Source organism: Amphiura filiformis, chromosome 9, assembly GCF_039555335.1.
Source record: "Amphiura filiformis chromosome 9, Afil_fr2py, whole genome shotgun sequence".
Lineage (NCBI taxonomy): Eukaryota > Metazoa > Echinodermata > Ophiuroidea > Amphilepidida > Amphiuridae > Amphiura > Amphiura filiformis.
In genome coordinates, this window is record NC_092636.1 from 53951443 (window position 1) to 53972461 (window position 21019).

At 37.1% G+C, this 21019-nt stretch overlaps 2 protein-coding genes and 1 non-coding gene across 3 annotated transcripts in view; 1 reads left to right on the forward strand and 2 right to left on the reverse strand.

Annotated features, from left to right (window-relative positions):
* The window catches only part of LOC140161171 (sushi domain-containing protein 2-like), a 57523-nt gene extending 55423 nt beyond the window's left edge, over nucleotides 1-2100 (forward strand). Inside the window, exons 18-19 of the mRNA XM_072184614.1 lie at nucleotides 486-553; nucleotides 1066-2100. Of these exons, the coding sequence (XP_072040715.1) occupies nucleotides 486-553; nucleotides 1066-1094 (97 nt within the window). The 3' untranslated portion in view covers nucleotides 1095-2100. The remainder of the gene's footprint in view (nucleotides 1-485; nucleotides 554-1065) is intronic.
* Nucleotides 2101-9028: 6928 nt separating this feature from the next.
* Trnas-aga (transfer RNA serine (anticodon AGA)) lies at nucleotides 9029-9101 on the reverse strand. The gene has a single exon. It is a non-coding gene; the product is annotated as a tRNA-Ser (tRNA).
* Nucleotides 9102-14570: 5469 nt separating this feature from the next.
* The window catches only part of LOC140160152 (protein dachsous-like), a 74401-nt gene continuing 67952 nt past the window's right edge, over nucleotides 14571-21019 (reverse strand). The window contains 7 exon segments of the mRNA XM_072183429.1: nucleotides 14571-16982; nucleotides 16984-17315; nucleotides 17860-18001; nucleotides 18525-18811; nucleotides 19327-19609; nucleotides 19790-20022; nucleotides 20507-20719. Coding sequence (XP_072039530.1) covers nucleotides 14571-16982; nucleotides 16984-17315; nucleotides 17860-18001; nucleotides 18525-18811; nucleotides 19327-19609; nucleotides 19790-20022; nucleotides 20507-20719 — 3902 coding nt within the window.

Genomic DNA, 21019 nt, shown 5'->3' on the forward strand with positions numbered 1-21019 from the left:
ACTAAATGGTTGTCCAGGATTCAATAAAAACATTTTGCTAATGATTTAACAAGCCATTTGACTCATCTCAAGCAGATCATGTCCTGCATTCTCTTCATGTCCCTGCTACCCATGTTCATTCCCATGGGAGAGGAACTCAAGTAATAACAGTTTCCAACTTGCTTTCACAACACCCCAAAATGAGTTTAATCATACCAGCATGCCCCCTAAACAAATAAAAATGTACACAAAATGTTGGCCCTGAGCACATATTAGTTGACCAAGCACAGAAATACTACCATTTTTCTTGAAAATCAGTGTTTTTAACCACTAAACGAGTCACATAAGTTACTTGCCTTGTTTAAAAAAACACTCCTTTTCAATATTTTTATGGTCATGCAATGCATTTTTGAGTGCCCCACATTCCATTCTTAATTCGCTATTTTTTAGTATCTTTTAATCTTTTGATAATGCATTTATCATTACATATTGTTTATTTCTTCCAGGGAATTATCAGCATACTCAGAAAATCCATCCGATTCCGAGAGTGAAGATGAAATTGCAAGAATAAAAGGTATAATCATACAGGGCAATATTACTTAATCACAAATGAAGCTAGTAATTTAATTTACCTTACCAGAACACTCTAACATTAATTGAAATTAAGATTTAAGCATTTACAATAATCACATTATTGACTTTTTGGCCTTGAGGCCGCGAAACAAACACACCCTGTTCTATAGGCGGATGGACCTTTCAAGTAGGGTTGGTCAGTCAGGTGTTGTTGTTTTTTCTGGATCGAGGCTAAATTTACCTTAAAATTTCACCAAAATTTCTAAAAATGTTCAGCCAAAATGAATCATTTTTGGGCCAAAAATGGCAGATTTTACAAAAAAGATCTCCAAAATGCAAATTTTGGGTTGGTTGGGTTTGTAGAACAGGTTTTTATTAATCGCCTTAGTATATAATTCTATTTACTCAAAAACAGAGATCAAAGAATAAAGCTTGTGTATTATCATTCAAATATGATGAAAAAGAATGAACATTAAGAGTAATCAAACATTTTGTTTTAATTTCTTGTTTCAGCTCAAATGCATAGAGACGCATACTCATAGTCATCTCTGTTGAGGAATCGCTTGGATCAAATGAAAGGTGCCACAGAATTTTATACACAAAATCTGGAAAATATTGCCAAACACAGAAACTATGAAAAATTGTAATTACTACTGCCTCCGTTTTATAAGCTATTGTAGAGTAAATATATCATCAAACGTAGAGTTTACTGTATTCAACCTAAATAGGATTCCTCCCAAAATTTGCAATTCATTGCTGAACAGTTTTTGCAGTTTTAGGACACATTCCACTCCGATCTATTGGAATTCCTTTTTATGTGTATAAAATATTGTTTAAAATGTTTGACTATGATAAAAAAAATCAAAACCAAGATTATTTCATAAATAAATTATTTAAAATATTTTTAATGATAACATTATTACAATAATAAATGAATGAATAATATAATTACAGCAATTTCCTTGATAGGTTAGAGTTCAATGTGTCCAAAAACTGTCAAACAATGCTTTAATAATTTGTAATGCTGACGTCACTTAATGTGCGAGTACCTCCTTTTCAATGCACCTTTACAACTTAATTCCATCAAATGTCTGTAAATTACCATTTTAACTTTGTGGCTTAGGATTATGATAATTTTTGACTTGAATGCACTGTATTTGTAATGATTATGTGTGTAAATTCTCAATTTGGACTTGCATTTCATCATTTTAATAGACGCCCCTCAAAAGTGACTGACTTGAGAGAGCCCGGAGCACTAATTAGGCCAAATACGGTTCACTGCTTGTATGAATTTCATTCTTGTCCTTTAATAAGATTACATAACCACAGTTCTTTGTGGTTTTGTGACTTTGAGTGAAGGAGTCCCTTTGGTGGAACTAAGTGGTGCATTTGGAGTAGCGCAGGGGTACCTTATTTTTGGTACCCCTGGACTGCCTTTAATGTAAATGGCAGAGTATATATTGTATACCCTATTGTTTTTGGAGTACCTGATATGATGGTTATTTAACTTTGCAATAACAATGATATATTGATAACCATGATAACAGAATGATATGCCTACATAATGATGTTAGATTTATACATATGCAGTGTCTTTTTTTATATTGAAAATATAACCAACCGGCTGTTTATTTTCAACTTCATCGTAATTTGTAACAGTAAACATGAACTTTATGGACGGTATATATATTCTAGAAAACAAGTTCGATCAGGTATTTTGAGGTTCTCACTATTTTTACATTTTAAGTAACTTGCCATAATTGGTTACAGACCGATAGTCCAAGTGGTCATTAGTCCATAAATCCACATAGTTATAAACGCCTTACCTTAATCCTAAACTTCAGCCTAGCCCTAGCCTAAACATAACCCTACACATAACCTAACCCAAAAGTTGACTATAACTCTAATCCGAACATTTATCCTAACCCCCAGCCTAACCTAACCCTAAACTTATACGTAACCAAAATCCTGTAAAATGCCCTATTATGCTTTCACATTATTTATGGAAATGTTACAATATCACTTAACGAAGTTTTACCAGTCAAAGAAGCAAATTGCAACTAAGATCCTGAACCTTGTTGGCTACCCACACAAAACAAATTAATATTGGCTCTTTAGTTCCAGAAACAAGAATTTATTTCTTGCCTCCTAGCAGACATAAAAGCCATTTGCTATAGGTCCTGTGGATCTTGAGTTATGTTGTAAAGAGGGCTGAAACAACAACACTTTTGTAAAACATACATAACTCATTAACAACAATAAATTAAGCAAGTTTTCAAAGTATATGATTTGTAGAATGAACTTTTGCAAAACACCAAAGTGTTATTTTTCAATAATATATTGATTCAGATAATGAAAATCAATTTTTTTTGGCTGCTTCGACCAACAATACCTCGTATACCCTTAAATGAATATTTGTGCTGAAATGTACGTAAAGCAGGCAAAAATTTTGACTTTCATCAGTTGGAGGGCGCAGAATTGATGCTGAATTGGTCATGTAATGTGCCCCCCTCTGCTCCCCCATTGCTATGCCACTGACTGCAAGTTTTCCTAATGCAAACGTATGAGCATTTACCCCGGGGCATTTACTAAATACAAAAGGCATTCACCCTAACCTTTTTTTAGGCGATAATGAACAAAATTATCCACAATTTCATGTCAACTCAGATGTTTTGTAATAATATATTAATGGCAAAAAAGACATTTCATATTGTAATGATTTTACTGAAGCAATAAATATAAAATAGAAATGTCAAAAATATGTAAATAGGAAGCAATATATGTTCTAATTACAAAATTGTTTAAGCATTTCTTAAAATAAATTATCAAATCTCACTTACTTAGACAAATCATGCTAATTTTATGTATTTAATAACAAAAGGTCTTTCAAATATGAAGATTTTTAGAAGAAATGAAAAGCTGGTCTTTTTATGGTGATGATGCTTACTAATACCTGTAAATAAAGAGTGGAAGAGCTGGACTCTCACTACACATAATATTTTCAATGTCTGTATCAACTGTAAATATTTGCTGTGAATTATCTATTATAAAAATTAACATATAATACATGTGAAAGTGTATTTCATCAGAAGTTAATTCCAGAAATTATTGGCAATTAAATCGGCTGTATTCCATAGTGGCGTATAGTGATTTTTGGTCATTTTTTAAAAATTGGCACATATGTTTTTAATGATGTTCTCTTTCATTTTTCTAAGTCTCATCAGTCATAATTAGCTAATTAATTAGTAATTAATTAATTAAATGTGGCGTATAGTTACAAAGTGACATTTTTTGTATTCCATAGTGGCGTGTCGACCATACGCCACTTTTTATACACATTTTATAATTATGAAATATCGGCAAAATGAAAAATCATCGCATGTCATAGTGGCGTGACGCGTATCAGACCTATACGCCACTATGGAATACTGAACGAAAAATAACGCCATAGGGATTACACGGCGACCGAGGTGGCGTCACGGTTAACGTAAGGTTAGGGTATTGCGTTTTGTTCGTTTTCCATAGTGACGTATAGTTTTATTGTCAGTTTGCCAGCAATAGTATGTATTTACATCTTTTGAAAAATATATAACAATAAAATCTATTTAGTTTACTACAGAAATTTCACATCATTTACAAAATATAATGAATGTCTGATTTACACAACTCGATTTTAAATTGGCATTTCTTCAAACCCGATTTTCTCGAAAAGTTGTTTATTCATGGCGCCCACTATACGCCACTATGGAATACTGGACGGACAATTGATATGTTACATTGCCTAAATGAGGAAATCCTAACTAAAGAAAAATTATGGTGAGTTGGATTTCTTGGCCATTCAACTACAAAACTACAGTGTATTTCTTAATACTAATATATTGGTCTTATAGCAAATGAGTCAAGGAAGCCAATAATTTGCATGTATATCTATTTCTATAGGGGGTCTTGTGGTTCTTGAGTCAATAATATATCAAAACAAAAGTTTTGGGCATTTTTGTCTCCTGAGAAATATCATGCACATGGGGTCGAAACCCTTTAGAACTCATTCCTATCGTGTGTCAGCTTTATTTAATTTGTCTCAATATTTGAGTGCAAACACGGTTGGATTGTTCCCCTTTGGCACACCTTGATTGAAAGAAATAACAGAATATTCAGTAACAACCCATTCCTAAGAAAAGGAAATCCCTAAAGTACATTTACAATAAAATAAATCAACAGCCACACCAAATAATTAATTTTGTTTGAAAATTTTAATCCCAGGGTTAGACTTGCCAATAATTTCTGGAACAACATAAAAAACTTATTGATTTTATTCAAGAACATGATTTGCAGTTTAAAAATGAGCTGTTGTGAACTGCGAATCTGTGTACTTAAGGACTGAGGTATCGATCTTTAATATCAAAATCTCTGAATTTCTTACTTATAATACAAAATCTGCTAGGATCAAAAGTTCAGCTAATAAACTATATCGTTGTGAGTTCTGCAGAATGCCCAATAACAAGTTACTACAACCCATCCCCATCTAACATAGCTTGATGCGATTTGCGGAGTGTGAGAGGTGAACTGATTTTTACTGTTTCACTGTAACATTGCCCTTACCTCTGTTACCCCATAATATTGTGTTATACTATTCGGCAAAATGTCTTGATCACATCGATTAGTAAAAATTTTGGAAGACATGCAGTTCTTACATGTCCATCAAATAAATGTTTGGGCCTGAATTGTTTTATTATTATTTATTGCTATAGACTCATCCCCTGACAGAATCAATGATTGTATTTATGTGTACTATAAACATTGTCAATATGACATTGAGTGGTTAGTACTAGAGGCCTTATCTACGATAGCTGCCAGGCATTATATTTGGACATTATTTGAAGAAATTATCAATTGTCTATAGAGCAGCTATCGCAGGTAGGGCCCAATTACACTAATCACTGAATATTTACTTCATTGAATTCATCCTTATTTTATCTTCCTTATTTATAGGTGCTGGTTATATTGAATTTCATTTTTGATAATTGTTATATGTTTTGTAATAAATACCAAAATATTAAAACTTGTGCATCAGTGTCATTCAATGTGTATTGTGTAAAGTATTATAGTAGGTGTATAATTAATTATTTGGAGGATATGGGTTTTGTTCCTAATCAGTGGCGTAACTAGGGTTGGTAGCGCCAGGGCAAGAAACAAAATTGGCACCCCTATCCCCCCCACCCGAGAATATTTTAGACGCGGAGGTGTGGGAATGGCATCGGCATATTTTAAGTGAGGCCGATTTGGCGCCCCCCTAGTGCTAGCACCCGGGGCACATTTCCCCCTTGCCCCCTAGTTACGCTACTGTTCCTAATGACTGTAGATAGATTTTAGCGATAAGCAGTGTGGCTCTCTGTACAAAGACTCGACAGATAAACTTCCCTTAGTTATTTCAAATACTTTTAAAATTTGCCTGCAAAAAAAGCCCATATGCCAGATAACAAAATGACCCAACAAATGACCGACTTATACACCCGAAGCACTTATTAAATCCTGAAGATGGCTTAATGGTTTAAAACTTGTATAACTGCCCATGAAAGCCTCTTAAGGAATACTGCATAAAACTTTCTCATAATGTAGGTAGATTAGGGCTTGCACTGAGCTTTAACTGCGCAACCCTGGAATGGTTTATGGAATGATTTGGGCCACAGTGATCATCAACTTGTAAAGTGTGCAGCCATGTGGTTCTTGCGGCCCACTATGAAGATCATTGCCCTGGGGTTGGGTCGCAGCGTAGAGTGACCAATAAATGCAACAATTTATTTTATTTATTACAAAAGCAAAACCATAATTCACACATACACAAGACTTATGATAGAAATCCTCCAATATTTTATTTTTTTCTCCATTTTCTTCATAGAATACTGTACAGGGTTTTCTAAAAAAATGTTGCAGTAGTAATATATAAATAGTATAATTCTACAAGACTGAAGTACGAAATTTGGAGGCTACATACATTACAAATTGCATGTTCTCAGATGAAGACATCATTTGGTATTAAATTTGAGTACTTTGAACTCACATAAACTGTTATCTTTGACGCATAGTTTTGAAATAGTATTCATGAAAATTTTAGTACGCAAAAAATAGCACTTCATATATTTTATTTCTTTAAGTTAGAAAGAAGTACTCTTAATTAGAAGTCAAGGCATTTACTCAGAAAGTTAGTACAAATTACAATAGTAAGTATGTTTTTAAAGATAAATATTTTGTTTGATTTAAAATACTCTTTTGGCATTTTCACATCTTAAGCTTATTCAGTCATTATGGAATTTAAATTATCAGATGGTTCAGCACGTAGAATAAAATATTTTGAAATAAGAGGTGGGTCCAAAATAATTCTTAAAATTAATATTTAAAAAATTGTTTATATTGTTCAAAATATGAGCGTTTCAGCCATTTTGACTCTGGAAAATGTAGGACACAAAAATGTAGTATTTGATGCTGAAAAAAATTATAAAAGAATGTCACTTTTCTGTATTCTACTCGGAACACAGGAATTTGAAGTCACTTTTCTGTACTCAGTACACAGGAATTTGAATTTTTAAGTGTCATGCTTCACACATCAAAGACATGGGAAGCATGTTGTTTGTCCATATTATCTGAAATTCCAGGTTAAAATGACACAAAGATCCAGCTATAGGCACTTACATAAGATTTATTGTACAAGGTTGGGTGGGACCATGATAAAGTAGATGAATCGTATTACTGGCCAGCAGTATTCCTAATTAGTAATTTGGTCACATTAACTTTGCCCTTATACTGAAGGTACATAAAAACATGCCATGCTATATTTTAAGTTGCAAATGGAGCAAAGTTTAAGAAAACAGACAAATACCGAAACTTCAAGATGCCAGCCAAAGCAATAGTAGCAAAATTGTATTTGTGTTATGTAGCAGACGCCAGAGGTTGGATCATCAATTAAAGCTATCAGCTGCCCTCACACAGCATTAGGATGCAAGTGGAATAAAGCTGTATTTAGCGTTTTTTCTTACAAAGAGCCCGATGCCTGATAAAATAAAAACACATGTTTTGCATATTTTTTGTCAGGCATCAATCAATGCTCTGCATAAGGAAAAAGCTATTTACAGCTTTCTTCCATTTGCATACCGATGCTGTGCGAGGGCCGCAGATTGACTGCTGGCATCTGCTACATAGCACAAATACAACTTTGCTACACAATGTTTCCTATTATTAGTTCTCTTCAACATTAAAAACATGGAGGACAGAACTACTGTTATTTCAATACAGTATAATTTCAAAAATAGTTATTTGCTATGTACAGGTACACTATAAATTAATACAAATTTGGCTACGGTTTTGGCTGTTCTGGTTCTCCATAATGTTGTGATCCTTTACATTTAAAACTTGAATACATATATCAGAATACAGTTCAGTTTTGAATGGAATTGAACGGCAAAAAGTTTGCCAACAAGTAATAAATAAATTTGCTTCAAGTACCCTGTAATTTATCACACTACATATGATGAGTACAGCCACAAAGGGAACATTGCTGACAACAAACGGTAAATAATTTAGTCCTGGAGTCAAGCAGAGAGTATGTGTAATCCAAGTCAGATCTTCAGGTTTAACCTTCATGTAAGCCTACACAAAATTAGCCTACTGTCGAGACTCATTAAAGGATTAGCCAGCTTTATTCCGTAACCGTACAACCCCTGTCTTGATATCAGGCCAAATATGGGTATGCTTACATGAAGGTATTACCGAGCTTTATAACTTTCCATTTCATTTCACAAAGTGAAAGCTTGACAATGCTTAGAAACTGCATATTACTTGGAAGAGAAATGAGACATCTTAATGCATACATGCTGACGTGTCTACTGCATTAGCCCCATGGGGGTGAGTTGCAATGGACAAGCATATATGACCTATTCCAGCAAAATATACCTTGAGTGTGGTTTTTAAAATAACGAGACTTACTAATTCGAAGAACAGAAATTGGCTTTTAAATGATACCTTGCTGTTGATAATTGAAAACTCAGTTTGAAATTATGATGAATTTAGGTAATATTTTTTCTTGATTTTTGTCAAGTTTATTTCAATTTTCTCAAAAATTGCCAAGTCATCTTAAGGTGTATGTTGCTGGAATGGGTCACATATATGATACATTCAGTGAAAGTACATTGACATGTCTCATTTCATGTATAAAGTGTGATAACGAAGGTCCAACTATAATTCCTTGTAGTCCAGGACTAAATAATCCCCTTTTGGTGAATGCCACCCTTATATATGTTTCCCTGCAAGAATGCAAGCAACAAAAAACTTTCAACCATTAAGACCTTGATATATATATTTGTTAAACCATTTCATGATTGAATACTTGTAGGCTGCTCATAGGATTCTATTTTGCTATAGTCTTGTGGTTTCTCAAACTGAACTAAGAGTTGTGATCATAATTTATTCTTTCCCTGCCAAGGACTTCCTTGACCAGGATTTGAACCTGGGACCCCTGGGTATCTAGCCAGAGCTCTTACCAACTGAGCTATCAAAGAAGCAAATTTTCCTTCATTGGCCTACTGGAGGAAAAGAACAAATTATACCATTAACCTTGAGTACTACTCTTAGTCGAAGTTTTATAAAACTTCTCAGCCTTTTCTGCAATACTCTTTAATACATCTGTACATATTGCAATTCCAATATTTACAAAATAAAAAATATTTCTTGTTTTACATACAAAAAACCCTAAATGGCTAAATAATTGATTTTTGCACCTTATTTTACAAAAACAAAGGTAGACTGGCAAGTGAATTGGAATCAATTAACCCAATAAATAACAATAATCTCATACACCATGAAACTAAATCTTGACTGTTGTAGTCAATTGTCTGCACAATTTCTGCTACGTTAATTTTTCCTTTAATTACCTCATTTTGTAGAACTGTATCATTTACATAATAGTGGTGGTAAAACAATGGAAGACAATATATTATGTGCAACATGTAGGAAACAAACAGGACAGCGTGTACAATTGACAATATTTTTCCTGAGCAAAATAAGCAATACCCCCCACATTGGTAAGACAGGAATCAGATATTCTTTGGGCGTGCATGAGAACTATCTGCATTACCGTACATTCCAGAATATAAGCTGCCGCTTTCATGGTTAAGTAAAAGGTTACACTATGAGCCATAACGCTCTCGTATCCAATGGCACAGTTCACTAATCTCCATCAACTCTCATAGCTCAAAAGTTGGACCTCAAATCACAGAGTATGAGTTATTGTCTCCAACAATTTCAAAGGTCATTCTGTGTATACAGAAACATATTGGGGTTAAAGAACTGTGCAATGTAGATGAGCATGTTTGAGCTCCTAGTGTAGTCTTCATTCTACTAACCAATGCGAGCATATTGCAATACATTGCATGTCATATACCATGGGTGCAAGTTAGCCACAATTGTGCATGTTGTATACACCTAAAATTTTGAACTAATGTGCAAATCCTACAGAAGGCACTCTTAACAAGTTAGGTTTGCGTATTTTGGGAAATAGTCTTATCTTACTATAATTCACCAGAATCTGTGTGTTTGTGTGTCTGTTTGTCTGTCCGCCTCTTTTCTCGGCAACTGGGGGTCGCGCGTTCCTCAAACTTGGTGGGTGGGTGCAGCTTGGTATGAGGAAGAACAAGTTTATATTGGTTAGTGGGTCAAGGTCACCCAAGGTCATCCAGGGGTCAAATTAGTAAAAACTGTTTTTCTCGAAGACTGGGGGACGCACGTGGCTCAAACTTGACGAGTGGGTGCGTCTTGACCGGGACAGAACAAGTTTGTATTGGTTAGTGGGTCAAGGTCACCAGAGGTCATCTAGGGGTCAAATTAGTAAAACTGTCATATGGGCATGAAACTTGGTGGGTAGGTGCATCTTGACCTAGGACAGAACAAGTTTGTATTGATTAGTGGGTCAAGGTCACCCAGGGGTCATCTGAGGTCAAATTAGTAAAAACTGTTTTCCGCCTATTTTCTCGGAGACAAGGGGTCACACGTTCCTCAAACTTGGTGGATGGGTGCATCTGGACCTCAGACAGAACAAGTTGTTTCAGTTAGTGGGCCAAGATCACTCAAGGTCATCCAGGGGTCACCTAAGGTCAAATTAGTAAAAACTATCGTATGGGCATGAAACTTGGTGGTTACAGTCAACTTTTATAGTCAAATTTTTGGAAGGTCATTTTGGGGTCATCCAGGGTCACACAGGGGTCATCTGAGGTCAAATTAGTAAAAAATGTCGTATGCGCATGAAACTTGGTGGGTACAGTCACCTTTTAGAGTCAAATTTTTGGAAGGTCATTTTGGAGTCATCCAAGGTCAAATTACTAAAAACTGTCATATGGGCATGAAACGTGGTGGGTACAGTCAACATTTAGAGCCAAATTTTGGAAGGTCATTTTGAGGTCACAAGGGGTCATCTGAGGTCAAATTAGTAAAAATGTCCTATGGGCATAAAACTTGGTGAGTACAGTCACCATCAGCCAGGTAATCGCGACAGCCGAGAACCGCCAAATACAGGTAACCGCCTAGTCCTTATAATATGGAAGGTGTGTCAAAATCATACATGTACGAACTTTCAATTTCTATGCTTTAAAAAAAAACCACATACAAATATACATGTACGAACATTCAATTTCTACCCATAAAAAAGCACATGTTTAGACAGACTGTTCATTTGGTGCAATTTTGGACTTGTGTAAAATTCATTTCTGGAAGTATAATTTACAGTGGAAGCTTCAAAGAATCAATACAATATGGCATCTTGCATCTTTGAAATCCAGTCTACAATGTTTTTGTTAAGCTTACTGTGACAAAAAAAAACATGGTGCAAAGATCAATTATTAACCTTAGGGTTTAACAAATCCATTATTATGAGTTGAATGCTGATCATTTTAACACAAATATTTACTTCACTTAAAAATTAAATACATCTTAAAGTCTGGCCCATATTCGTGAACAGTACCAAGGCAATGGAAAATACATTGGTTAGTGTTCCCCGCTGCTCAAAATGTATGCAAAACAATTTGATTTTATTGATTTATTTCATGTAATAAGCAATGCATCGCCAACACTGTCTAGGACATGGCTAATGTGCCATCCAATGACAAAGTCATGTTATCTTCCGGGAAAATGGAGACCAACATGTGATCCACAAACGATGTGTTGGTAAATTTGTGGAATATCTACATTAATAAATACCATCTTTCATAGGCCTCAAAATATTTTGGGTCCAGAGGTCTGAGCTACGGTTGGTTGGGAACCCTAACCGACAAATATGCCATTTTCCACAGCCTAAAGGTCCGTTCATACTACCACCGCATTTGCGATGCGTTGCTTTGCGATGCCGATATATCGATTACTTTTGCCGCAACTCAACGCAACTCGTCGCATTTCCAAGTTAAAATGTATTTAACTTTATTGCGATATCGCAATGCAGTATTTTGCAGTACGATGCAATGCGGCAATGCACCGCATCGCAAAAGCAACGCATCGCAAATGCGGTGGTAGTATGAAACGAACCTTAAGGTGTGTTGGCTAACTGGTTAGTCATCGCAAAGACAGGTGGAACATTGGACTATTCCAGTTGAAATCCATACACCCCCTATGGAAGACATGAGCTTAATCTTTCACACTTCCTGTGTGGGACATTAAGGTCATGTCTTGCATAGGGGGTGTATGGATTTCAACTGAATAGTCCAATGTTCCACCTGTCTTCATGGCGATGACTAACCAGTTAGCCAACACCCTTAAGGTTCGTTCATACTACCACCGCATTTGCGATGCGTTGCTTTGCGATGCGGTGCATTGCCGCATTGCATCGTACTGCAAAATACTGCATTGCGATATCGCAATAAAGTTAAATACATTTTAACTTGGAAATGCGACGAGTTGCGTTGAGTTGCGGCAAAAGTAATCGATATATCGGCATCGCAAACCAACGCATCGCAAATGCGGTGGTAGTATGAACGGACCTTTAGGCTGTGGAAAATGGCATATTTGTCGGTTAGGGTTCCCAACCAACCGTAGCTCAGACCTCTGGACCCAAAATATTTTGAGGCCTATGAAAGATTGTATTTATTAATGTAGATATTCCACAAATTTACCAACACATCGTTTGTGGATCACATGTTGGTCTCCATTTTCCCGGTCACCTAAGGTCAAATTAGTAAAAACTATCGTATGGGCATGAAACTTGGTGGTTACAGTCAACTTTTATAGTCAAATTTTTGGAAGGTCATTTTGGGGTCATCCAGGGTCACACAGGGTCATCTGAGGTCAAATTAGTAAAAATGTCGTATCGCATGAAACTTGGTGGGTACAGTCACCTTTTAGAGTCAAATTTTGGAAGGTCATTTTGGAGTCATCCAAGGTCAAATTACTAAAACTGTCATATGGGCATGAAACGTGGTGGGTACAGTCAACATTTAGAGCCAAATTTTGGAAGGTCATTTGAGGTCACAAGGGGTCATCTGAGGTCAAATTAGTAAAAATGTCCTATGGGCATAAAACTTGGTGAGTACAGTCACCATCAGCCAGGTAATCGCGACAGCCGAGAACCGCCAAATACAGGTAACCGCCTAGTCCTTATAATATGGAAGGTGTGTCAAAATCATACATGTACGAACTTTCAATTTCTATGCTTTAAAAAAAACCACATACAAATATACATGTACGAACATTCAATTTCTACCCATAAAAAAGCACATGTTTAGACAGACTGTTCATTTGGTGCAATTTTGGACTTGTGTAAAAATTCATTTCTGGAAGTATAATTTACAGTGGAAGCTTCAAAGAATCAATACAATATGGCATCTTGCATCTTTGAAATCCAGTCTACAATGTTTTTGTTAAGCTTACTGTGACAAAAAAAAAAAACATGGTGCAAAGATCAATTATTAACCTTAGGGTTTAACAAATCCATTATTATGAGTTGAATGCTGATCATTTTAACACAAATATTTACTTCACTTAAAAATTAAATACATCTTAAAGTCTGGCCCATATTAAGTGAACAGTACCAAGGCAATGGAAAATACATTGGTTAGTGTTCCCCGCTGCTCAAAATGTATGCAAAACAATTTGATTTTATTGATTTATTTCATGTAATAAGCAATGCATCGCCAACACTGTCTAGGACATGGCTAATGTGCCATCCAATGACAAAGTCATGTTATCTTCCGGGAAAATGGAGACCAACATGTGATCCACAAACGATGTGTTGGTAAATTTGTGGAATATCTACATTAATAAATACAATCTTTCATAGGCCTCAAAATATTTTGGGTCCAGAGGTCTGAGCTACGGTTGGTTGGGAACCCTAACCGACAAATATGCCATTTTCCACAGCCTAAAGGTCCGTTCATACTACCACCGCATTTGCGATGCGTTGCTTTTTTATGATGCCGATATATCGATTACTTTTGCCGCAACTCAACGCAACTCGTCGCATTTCAAGTTAAAATGTATTTAACTTTATTGCGATATCGCAATGCAGTATTTTGCAGTACGATGCAATGCGGCAATGCACCGCATCGCAAAGCAACGCATCGCAAATGCGGTGGTAGTATGAACGAACCTTAAGGGTGTTGGCTAACTGGTTAGTCATCGCAAAGACAGGTGGAACATTGGACTATTCCAGTTGAAATCCATACACCCCCTATGCAAGACATGACCTTAATGTCCCACACAGGAAGTGTGAAAGATTAAGCTCATGTCTTCCATAGGGGTGTATGGATTTCAACTGAAATAGCCCACTATCTGTTTACAAGAAGTTTTTACCTTCATGGACATTTGAGAATATGCACCAGAATCTTGAAGCAACAAAAAACGCAGGTTAACTACACAACAAAATGAATGGAAGCACATACAAAATAATACAATAAATCATCAACAAAATACAAAATTAAGAAAAAACACATTGGTCACTCTGTATTTCTGTGCAATTAGACAAATGAGTTTTTCTGCACATAAACAACATACTATATTTGTATTTCCTCTTCATCACCAGCAAATGCTGGAAGAATAATCGCTCTTTGAGATTTGAGCGTGCTATTGGTGCTAGAACCTGAGTTTCTCCTACTGCTATGGACAGACCCATAACCATTGCTTGTTATGACTACTGGCTGGGTACCATGTACTGATGGCGACCCTGGTACTAAAGGTGAAAGGTCAGGGGTCAAGTCTGGTGAAGCTGCTGTAGGCGAGAAGGCACTTTCATTTGTAATGGGTGAACGCGGCAAGACGTATGACATGTTAGAAGTGTTCATAGCGACAGGTGCTACTGGTTTGATTGGTCCTTGTGGCCGATTTGTGAGTAAAGGAGGTGGGTGCATTTTTGGTTTTGCCATGTTCTTTGGTCTGTGGTGATTTGTTTGTCTTGCCGCGACAGTGTCATCTTTTAATAATGCAATTTCTTCAAAGACATGTGCAAGAGGGTGAAACTGTGGCCCCCAGTCTAATAAATAGTCCCAATTATAGCTCCCTGAGAGTTCTTCATCACTATTTACAATGGAGCTTAATGAGCCACCCATTGACGGCTGGCCTTCGTCAGTGAAACCGAAAGCTCTTGTGCCATCCATGATGGCATCGTCTTCCTCTGCACCGACCTCATCTAGTTTAGCATAAATGAGGTTTCCAATGTCTACACCTCCACCTCCTGCTTCGCCACCACCCTCGTCTCCGAACACATGCATGCTTTCAACACTACCGCCAGTTTGCATCATCTCAGCTAAACTTTCCTTGCCATGTGAATGCATGAAATCAGTTTCTGTTTCGCGGAACGACATGCCGTCATCGTGATCTTGCGCAATGCCCGAATCAATTACTTTACGCGGGTTTTTCTCATCTGGCGAAACTGTACGCTCATTTATTCTTCTGATTTCATCGTCTTCAACTGTTGTGGAGCCACGCCCACTTGAAGCTGAGTTATTACTTTGGTCTGATATGTCAGTTCTTGTCAGATGACCAACTTCCATGGAGCTGTTGGCCCCAGGAGGAAGACGATATAATCCATTTTGTGCATACATTAGATGTTGGTCTGGGGTCATGCTCAAACCATGATTGACCATTGCATGTGGACCCATTTCAACTGGATCAAATGCTCCGTCATATGACTGCTGTGACATGGAGCGATCAGGTTTGCGCTCGACTTCCTCATGCTGGTTGCGTCGCCTTTTGATCACAAATATTAACAGGATGAGTATAAGTAACAGAAAAACTAGTATTGGAATGATGATCACAAGTATCCATTTGACTGTATCAGAAGAGCCTATTAGTCCACCGGTTCCGCCGGTAGCACCTGCACTTACGACAGCAGAACAAATTCCTTCTTCAGAATTTTCACGTCCAGATGTGGCCTTTATAGTCAGTGAAATATCATCAGCAGCACGTCGTGTACGATAATGTCCTTCATCTTCGCTACGCTTCCGTCTAGATGATTTAGATAAACTTTTCTTGACGGTCAGGATTCCTGTTGTGTCATTGAGAGCAATATAATCTGATGGTTCTACCAAGGTATAAAACACAATACCATCTGTTCCTTTGTCCATATCTGAAGCATGTACTTGACCAATAGATGTGCCAATTGCAGCATCTTTGGGGATGTTGAATTTATAGTTTTGATTATCAAATACTGGTGCATATTCATCTCTACTTGTAATCTCTACTTGGGCTTGGACTGCCACTGATTGACCTCCTGGATCCACAGCACGGATGAGCAGACGATACGAATCAATGGATTCAAAATCAAATATGGCTAGAGTTCTTACTTCTCCGGTTGATGGATTTATGGAAAAGTAATCTTTCCCACTGCCGTCAGCTATTGAGTATGTTAATTGGCCATATTCGCCAGTATCTTTATCGATAGCGTGGGCTGCGAACACCAATGTATCGATTGGCGAGTTTTCTGGAACACGTTCCAGGTACATCATGACTGGGAAGTACGGCTTGTTGTCGTTTTCATCAGTAACATTGATCGAGACTGTTACCACACTGCTCAATGGATTTTCAAGGCTTCCATCTGTGGCGCGTACAGAAATACGTACAATTGGGACTGTATCGTGGTCTAGTATGCCACGGACTGTTATTTCACCAGTTTCAGCATTTATCTTAAACATGTCTAGATCATTTCCCGATTTGATTTCGTAGCGCACTTGTGCATTTCTACCATCGTCGGCATCACTCGCGGATACTTTGACAACAGTTGTATTAGATAGTGCTAATTCACTTACAGTAGTCGAATATTCTACTTGACTAAAAATGGGAGTGTGGTCGTTTACATCCCGTACTGTTATGTCAACCTTTGCAGTTGCATTGCGCTGTGGGATGCCACGATCTGATGCAAGTACAACCAACGTATACCAGGGTACATCTTCTCTATCTAGTGCATCAATCGACCACAATATCACCCGTGTCGGAGATATCTGAAACTTCCTGCTTCATTCCGCTGATAATGAAGTAATCTATTTTCTGATTATCAGGCGATGGATCGCGGTCAGTTGCAAGAGCAGTTGTCACAACGTATCCTACGATGGCATTCTCATCCACAAAAGCAGAGTATGTCTCTTGTGCAAATTCTGGCGCATTGTTATTGATATCTGTGATTTGAATACGCACTGCTACCACTGATGATAGCGGAGGGCTGCCGTGGTCAGTTGCCGTGACAACAAGTTGGATGATGGGTTGTGCTGGATTGAAGTCAATGGTTTGGTTTGTTGAAATTGCACCTGCAAGACAATAAGAACAAAAATGGTTCAATTTATGTATTTCACATGTGTTTTCATCATATGAAAGAGTTCACAAACAGTCACAGCATTTTCATTGTTTTCCTAAAATAGTTTGTTTGTATCAACTGTTTTATCGTCGAACATACTGCAAGACTAGCTGAAGTTAAGTTGCAAATTGGAGTAAGTTAACATGTATGCGCCACAATTATACATTAGACCCAAGACTCACACTGATCATAATCCTTAGGCAATGGCTACACTTTAGGTAAGGAACATATATCTTTACCCAAATCTATCATTAGGGTTAGGAATAGAGTTTAGGTTTTAGGGCTCACATTCCTGGAGCATAAGATGATATTTAACATTTACAATATACATGCAGAGGTTACATGCAGATCATAGACGAGTCAAGTTAAAATCACTGTTTGACGGGCGCATGGCTTCATGAATGACATACAAAGATAGCAGAATCCAATTTCTCCCAGATTTAATTCAATGGTCCCAAACCTCTAAAATAAGAGTAGGTTATCCCTTATGTACATACCTGAGACAGGGTCTATGGTGAATCCTTGTACTGGAGCCACTCCCATACTATATGTGATTTCAGCATTCAAGTCCTTGTCTAAATCAGTAGCGTTGACTGTTAATACGGCATATCCAGCTGGTGTCAATTCAGGGAGTGTTACCTGTAAAATAACAAAGACCACAGGTGTATTGTTAGTAAACAATCAGAAAAAACACAAATGTAATTTAACTTTTAATGTTTCAATCACAGTGCAAAAAGACTATTTTTACAAAGCTCTTTTAGTGCACAAATTTCGGAGGTCAGGAAAATATAATCTTCATCCTCTACAAGTTCAACCCAGCGAGACCAGATGAGCACAAACTGAACTCAAACTTGATCTTCAAATCACTCTCACAAGCCACACCCAAGTACCTCCTCCCGGATTAGAGCGTACTAATGGAAATATTTTGAAAAATAGAAAAGAACAGTTTAATCACCCACCCAATGTGTTACAAAATGAACAAAGGTTGGCGCAAACTACAGATAAAAGATCGGAGAATGCGCCAACACAGAAATCTGCATGCTAAGCAAACGGCCAAAATATTGACACTCCTTTCAACTACTACAAGTACAGCAACAAACTTCCATTTCACTTTTTTATCACATTTCTACCAACCCTAATAACTATATTTAGTCAAACTCACCTGGTATGACTGTTGGTCAAACGTTGGTATATTGTCGTTCTCATCTTGTACACTAACTGTCAGCATGGTTTGATCCGTGTAAACAGTATCAGATGCAATGACGTGAACCTCATACCGATCCGTGAGCTCCCTATCGAGAGGCTCAGCTAGTGTGATGGTGCCACTATATTGGTCTATACTGAATGTCCTTCCTGGGTTACCATTGGGTGCAAAGCTGTATGTAATGGATGGGTTGGTGTCTGCATCAAAGGCAGTTAACGTGACAATCTCTGAACCAACTTCCAAATCTGTAAACAGGTACAAAAGTATTCATCAATAAAAAGCTCTTCAGCATAAGAAAAAAATACATGTATTGCAGGCTCAAAAAATGCTTGAATGTGTAAGCATCATGCGATATACATCGGTAGTGTTCCAGAAAATGCAAAGGCAGCGTAACTGAGGTTGAAAAGGACAACCACATTCTTGAAAGGAAATTTTACTTGACATTGGTGGCCAAAATATACTTCACTGCACATGATAAGTTGAATGCTTGAATGTGTAAGCATCATGCGATATACATCCGGTAGAGTTCCAGAATACGCAAAAAGACAACGTAAGTGCAGTTGAAAAGGACAACCACATTCTTCAAAGGCAATTTCACTTGACATTGGTGGCCAAAATATATTTCACTGCACATTATAAATTGCTAAATATATTACAAGATTCTTTAAATCATTTGAACCACAAACTGGTTGAGCTTTTTTTCTTTCTCATATATTTTGCATTATTTTTATGATCTTCTTTGAGCGACCAAACAACTTACTTTCACTCTTCGTCAGTGTAACTGGTGGTGGGAAAGATGGTCTGTTGTCGTTGGTATCAACTATGCTTATCTTCAGCATGGCAGTACCAGATAATCGAGGGCTCCCGCCATCCACAGCTTCTAAGGTTAGTCTATAGGAGTCTCTAATCTCCCGGTCCAGGTTAGCGTTGGTTGTGAGGATACCAGTGAGTTGATCTAGATGGAATGCAGCATCTACATTGCCTGCTGTGATGGCGTAACGGATCTGACTGTTACTTCCAGAATCGGCATCAGTGGCGGAAACCTAGGGCAGAAAGATGATACATAGAAAATGTTTAATAGATGTCAGAAAATAACTTTTGCACATGGCAAGGTTGAGAATTAGGCAAATGTTCCAGAATGAAACCCATGGGCATAGGTATATAACTTACATTTGTATCATATCTGAACATGTCTTTGAAAATGCTTTTAGTGTAATTCTCACCTGTATGACATAAATGCCAGCATTGTGACTCTCCCAAACTGATGTGGTATACTTCTCCTGTACAAAGTGTGGTGCATTATCGTTGGCATCGCGCAGGTTGATGTTGATAGTAGCATAGCCATATAATGGTACAGGTCCACCGGAAGGCGCTTCAGCCTCTATAATCAGTCGTAGGTTGGGGTCCGTCTCATAGTCCAATGTGGTCGAATCTTGGATGATCAAAATGGCCGAGTCTGTTGAGTAAATAGACAAAATAAGTTAAATGTTCCTTCTTTGGTTATATCCATAATAATAGTTAAAATCTCAATAAATAAAGTATGTTTTGTTACCCATAACAAATAAACATTATTTACATATCAAATTGGCAACCAATTTCAATTGTAGAGTGCTCATTCTTTAATACTGGATTAAAACCTAGATGAAGAGGGTGCTAAAATGTCAACTTAAGTTTGGGTTTGTTGAGCCTTGTACACAGTTCTTGTCCTTAATTTGTTTTTAAAACAGGTTAAAACATGCTTACAATACACAAATTTTGACAGCAAGTGTCAAATCCGAACCTTAGCAGGAACAATGTACAGCAACTGAAGCTTGGGACAAAGTAAAGTGATAGTTTCACGGTCACCATTTTGTAAATGAGTGAAGTATACAAAACACCTTCTATGATACATAGATATTATGTTTATACCACATGCAAAATGAGAACTCATTTCTACATACCATCTGATGCCGTCTGTATTCCAAATGCGTCATTCTCGTTCCCACTGGCAATACGATAGTTAACAGCTGCTGGCGTTTTATCGCTTCTCTCCGCATGCAGTACCAGGATGTTATGGTTTGCGTCCTCGCCTTCATCAACGTTAACCATATAGTTACTCTGTGCAAATTCTAAGGTGGCTGATGGAGTGTCACCTGCTCTCACTTCAACAATGCCTACAACATGACAAAATGTTTCTGGGTTAAAGAAATGGCAATAAACTGTGTACTAAGTATATTTTCTTTAAAAAACAAGCTGTCTTATCCATCACAAAGCTCCTGATATTTAGTAGCATATAGACCTATAAAGTGTGACGCTCAACAAGCACCAGTACCTTCACACCTATTGCACGTAACATTGCTGCAAAGTGTACCCACCTGTCTAGTACATAACAATTTTATATCCATGTGCCATGCCACTAATTTGTAGTCAGGATGGTGGCTGTTTAGCAAGTGCACAGCACTGGATATAAGAAT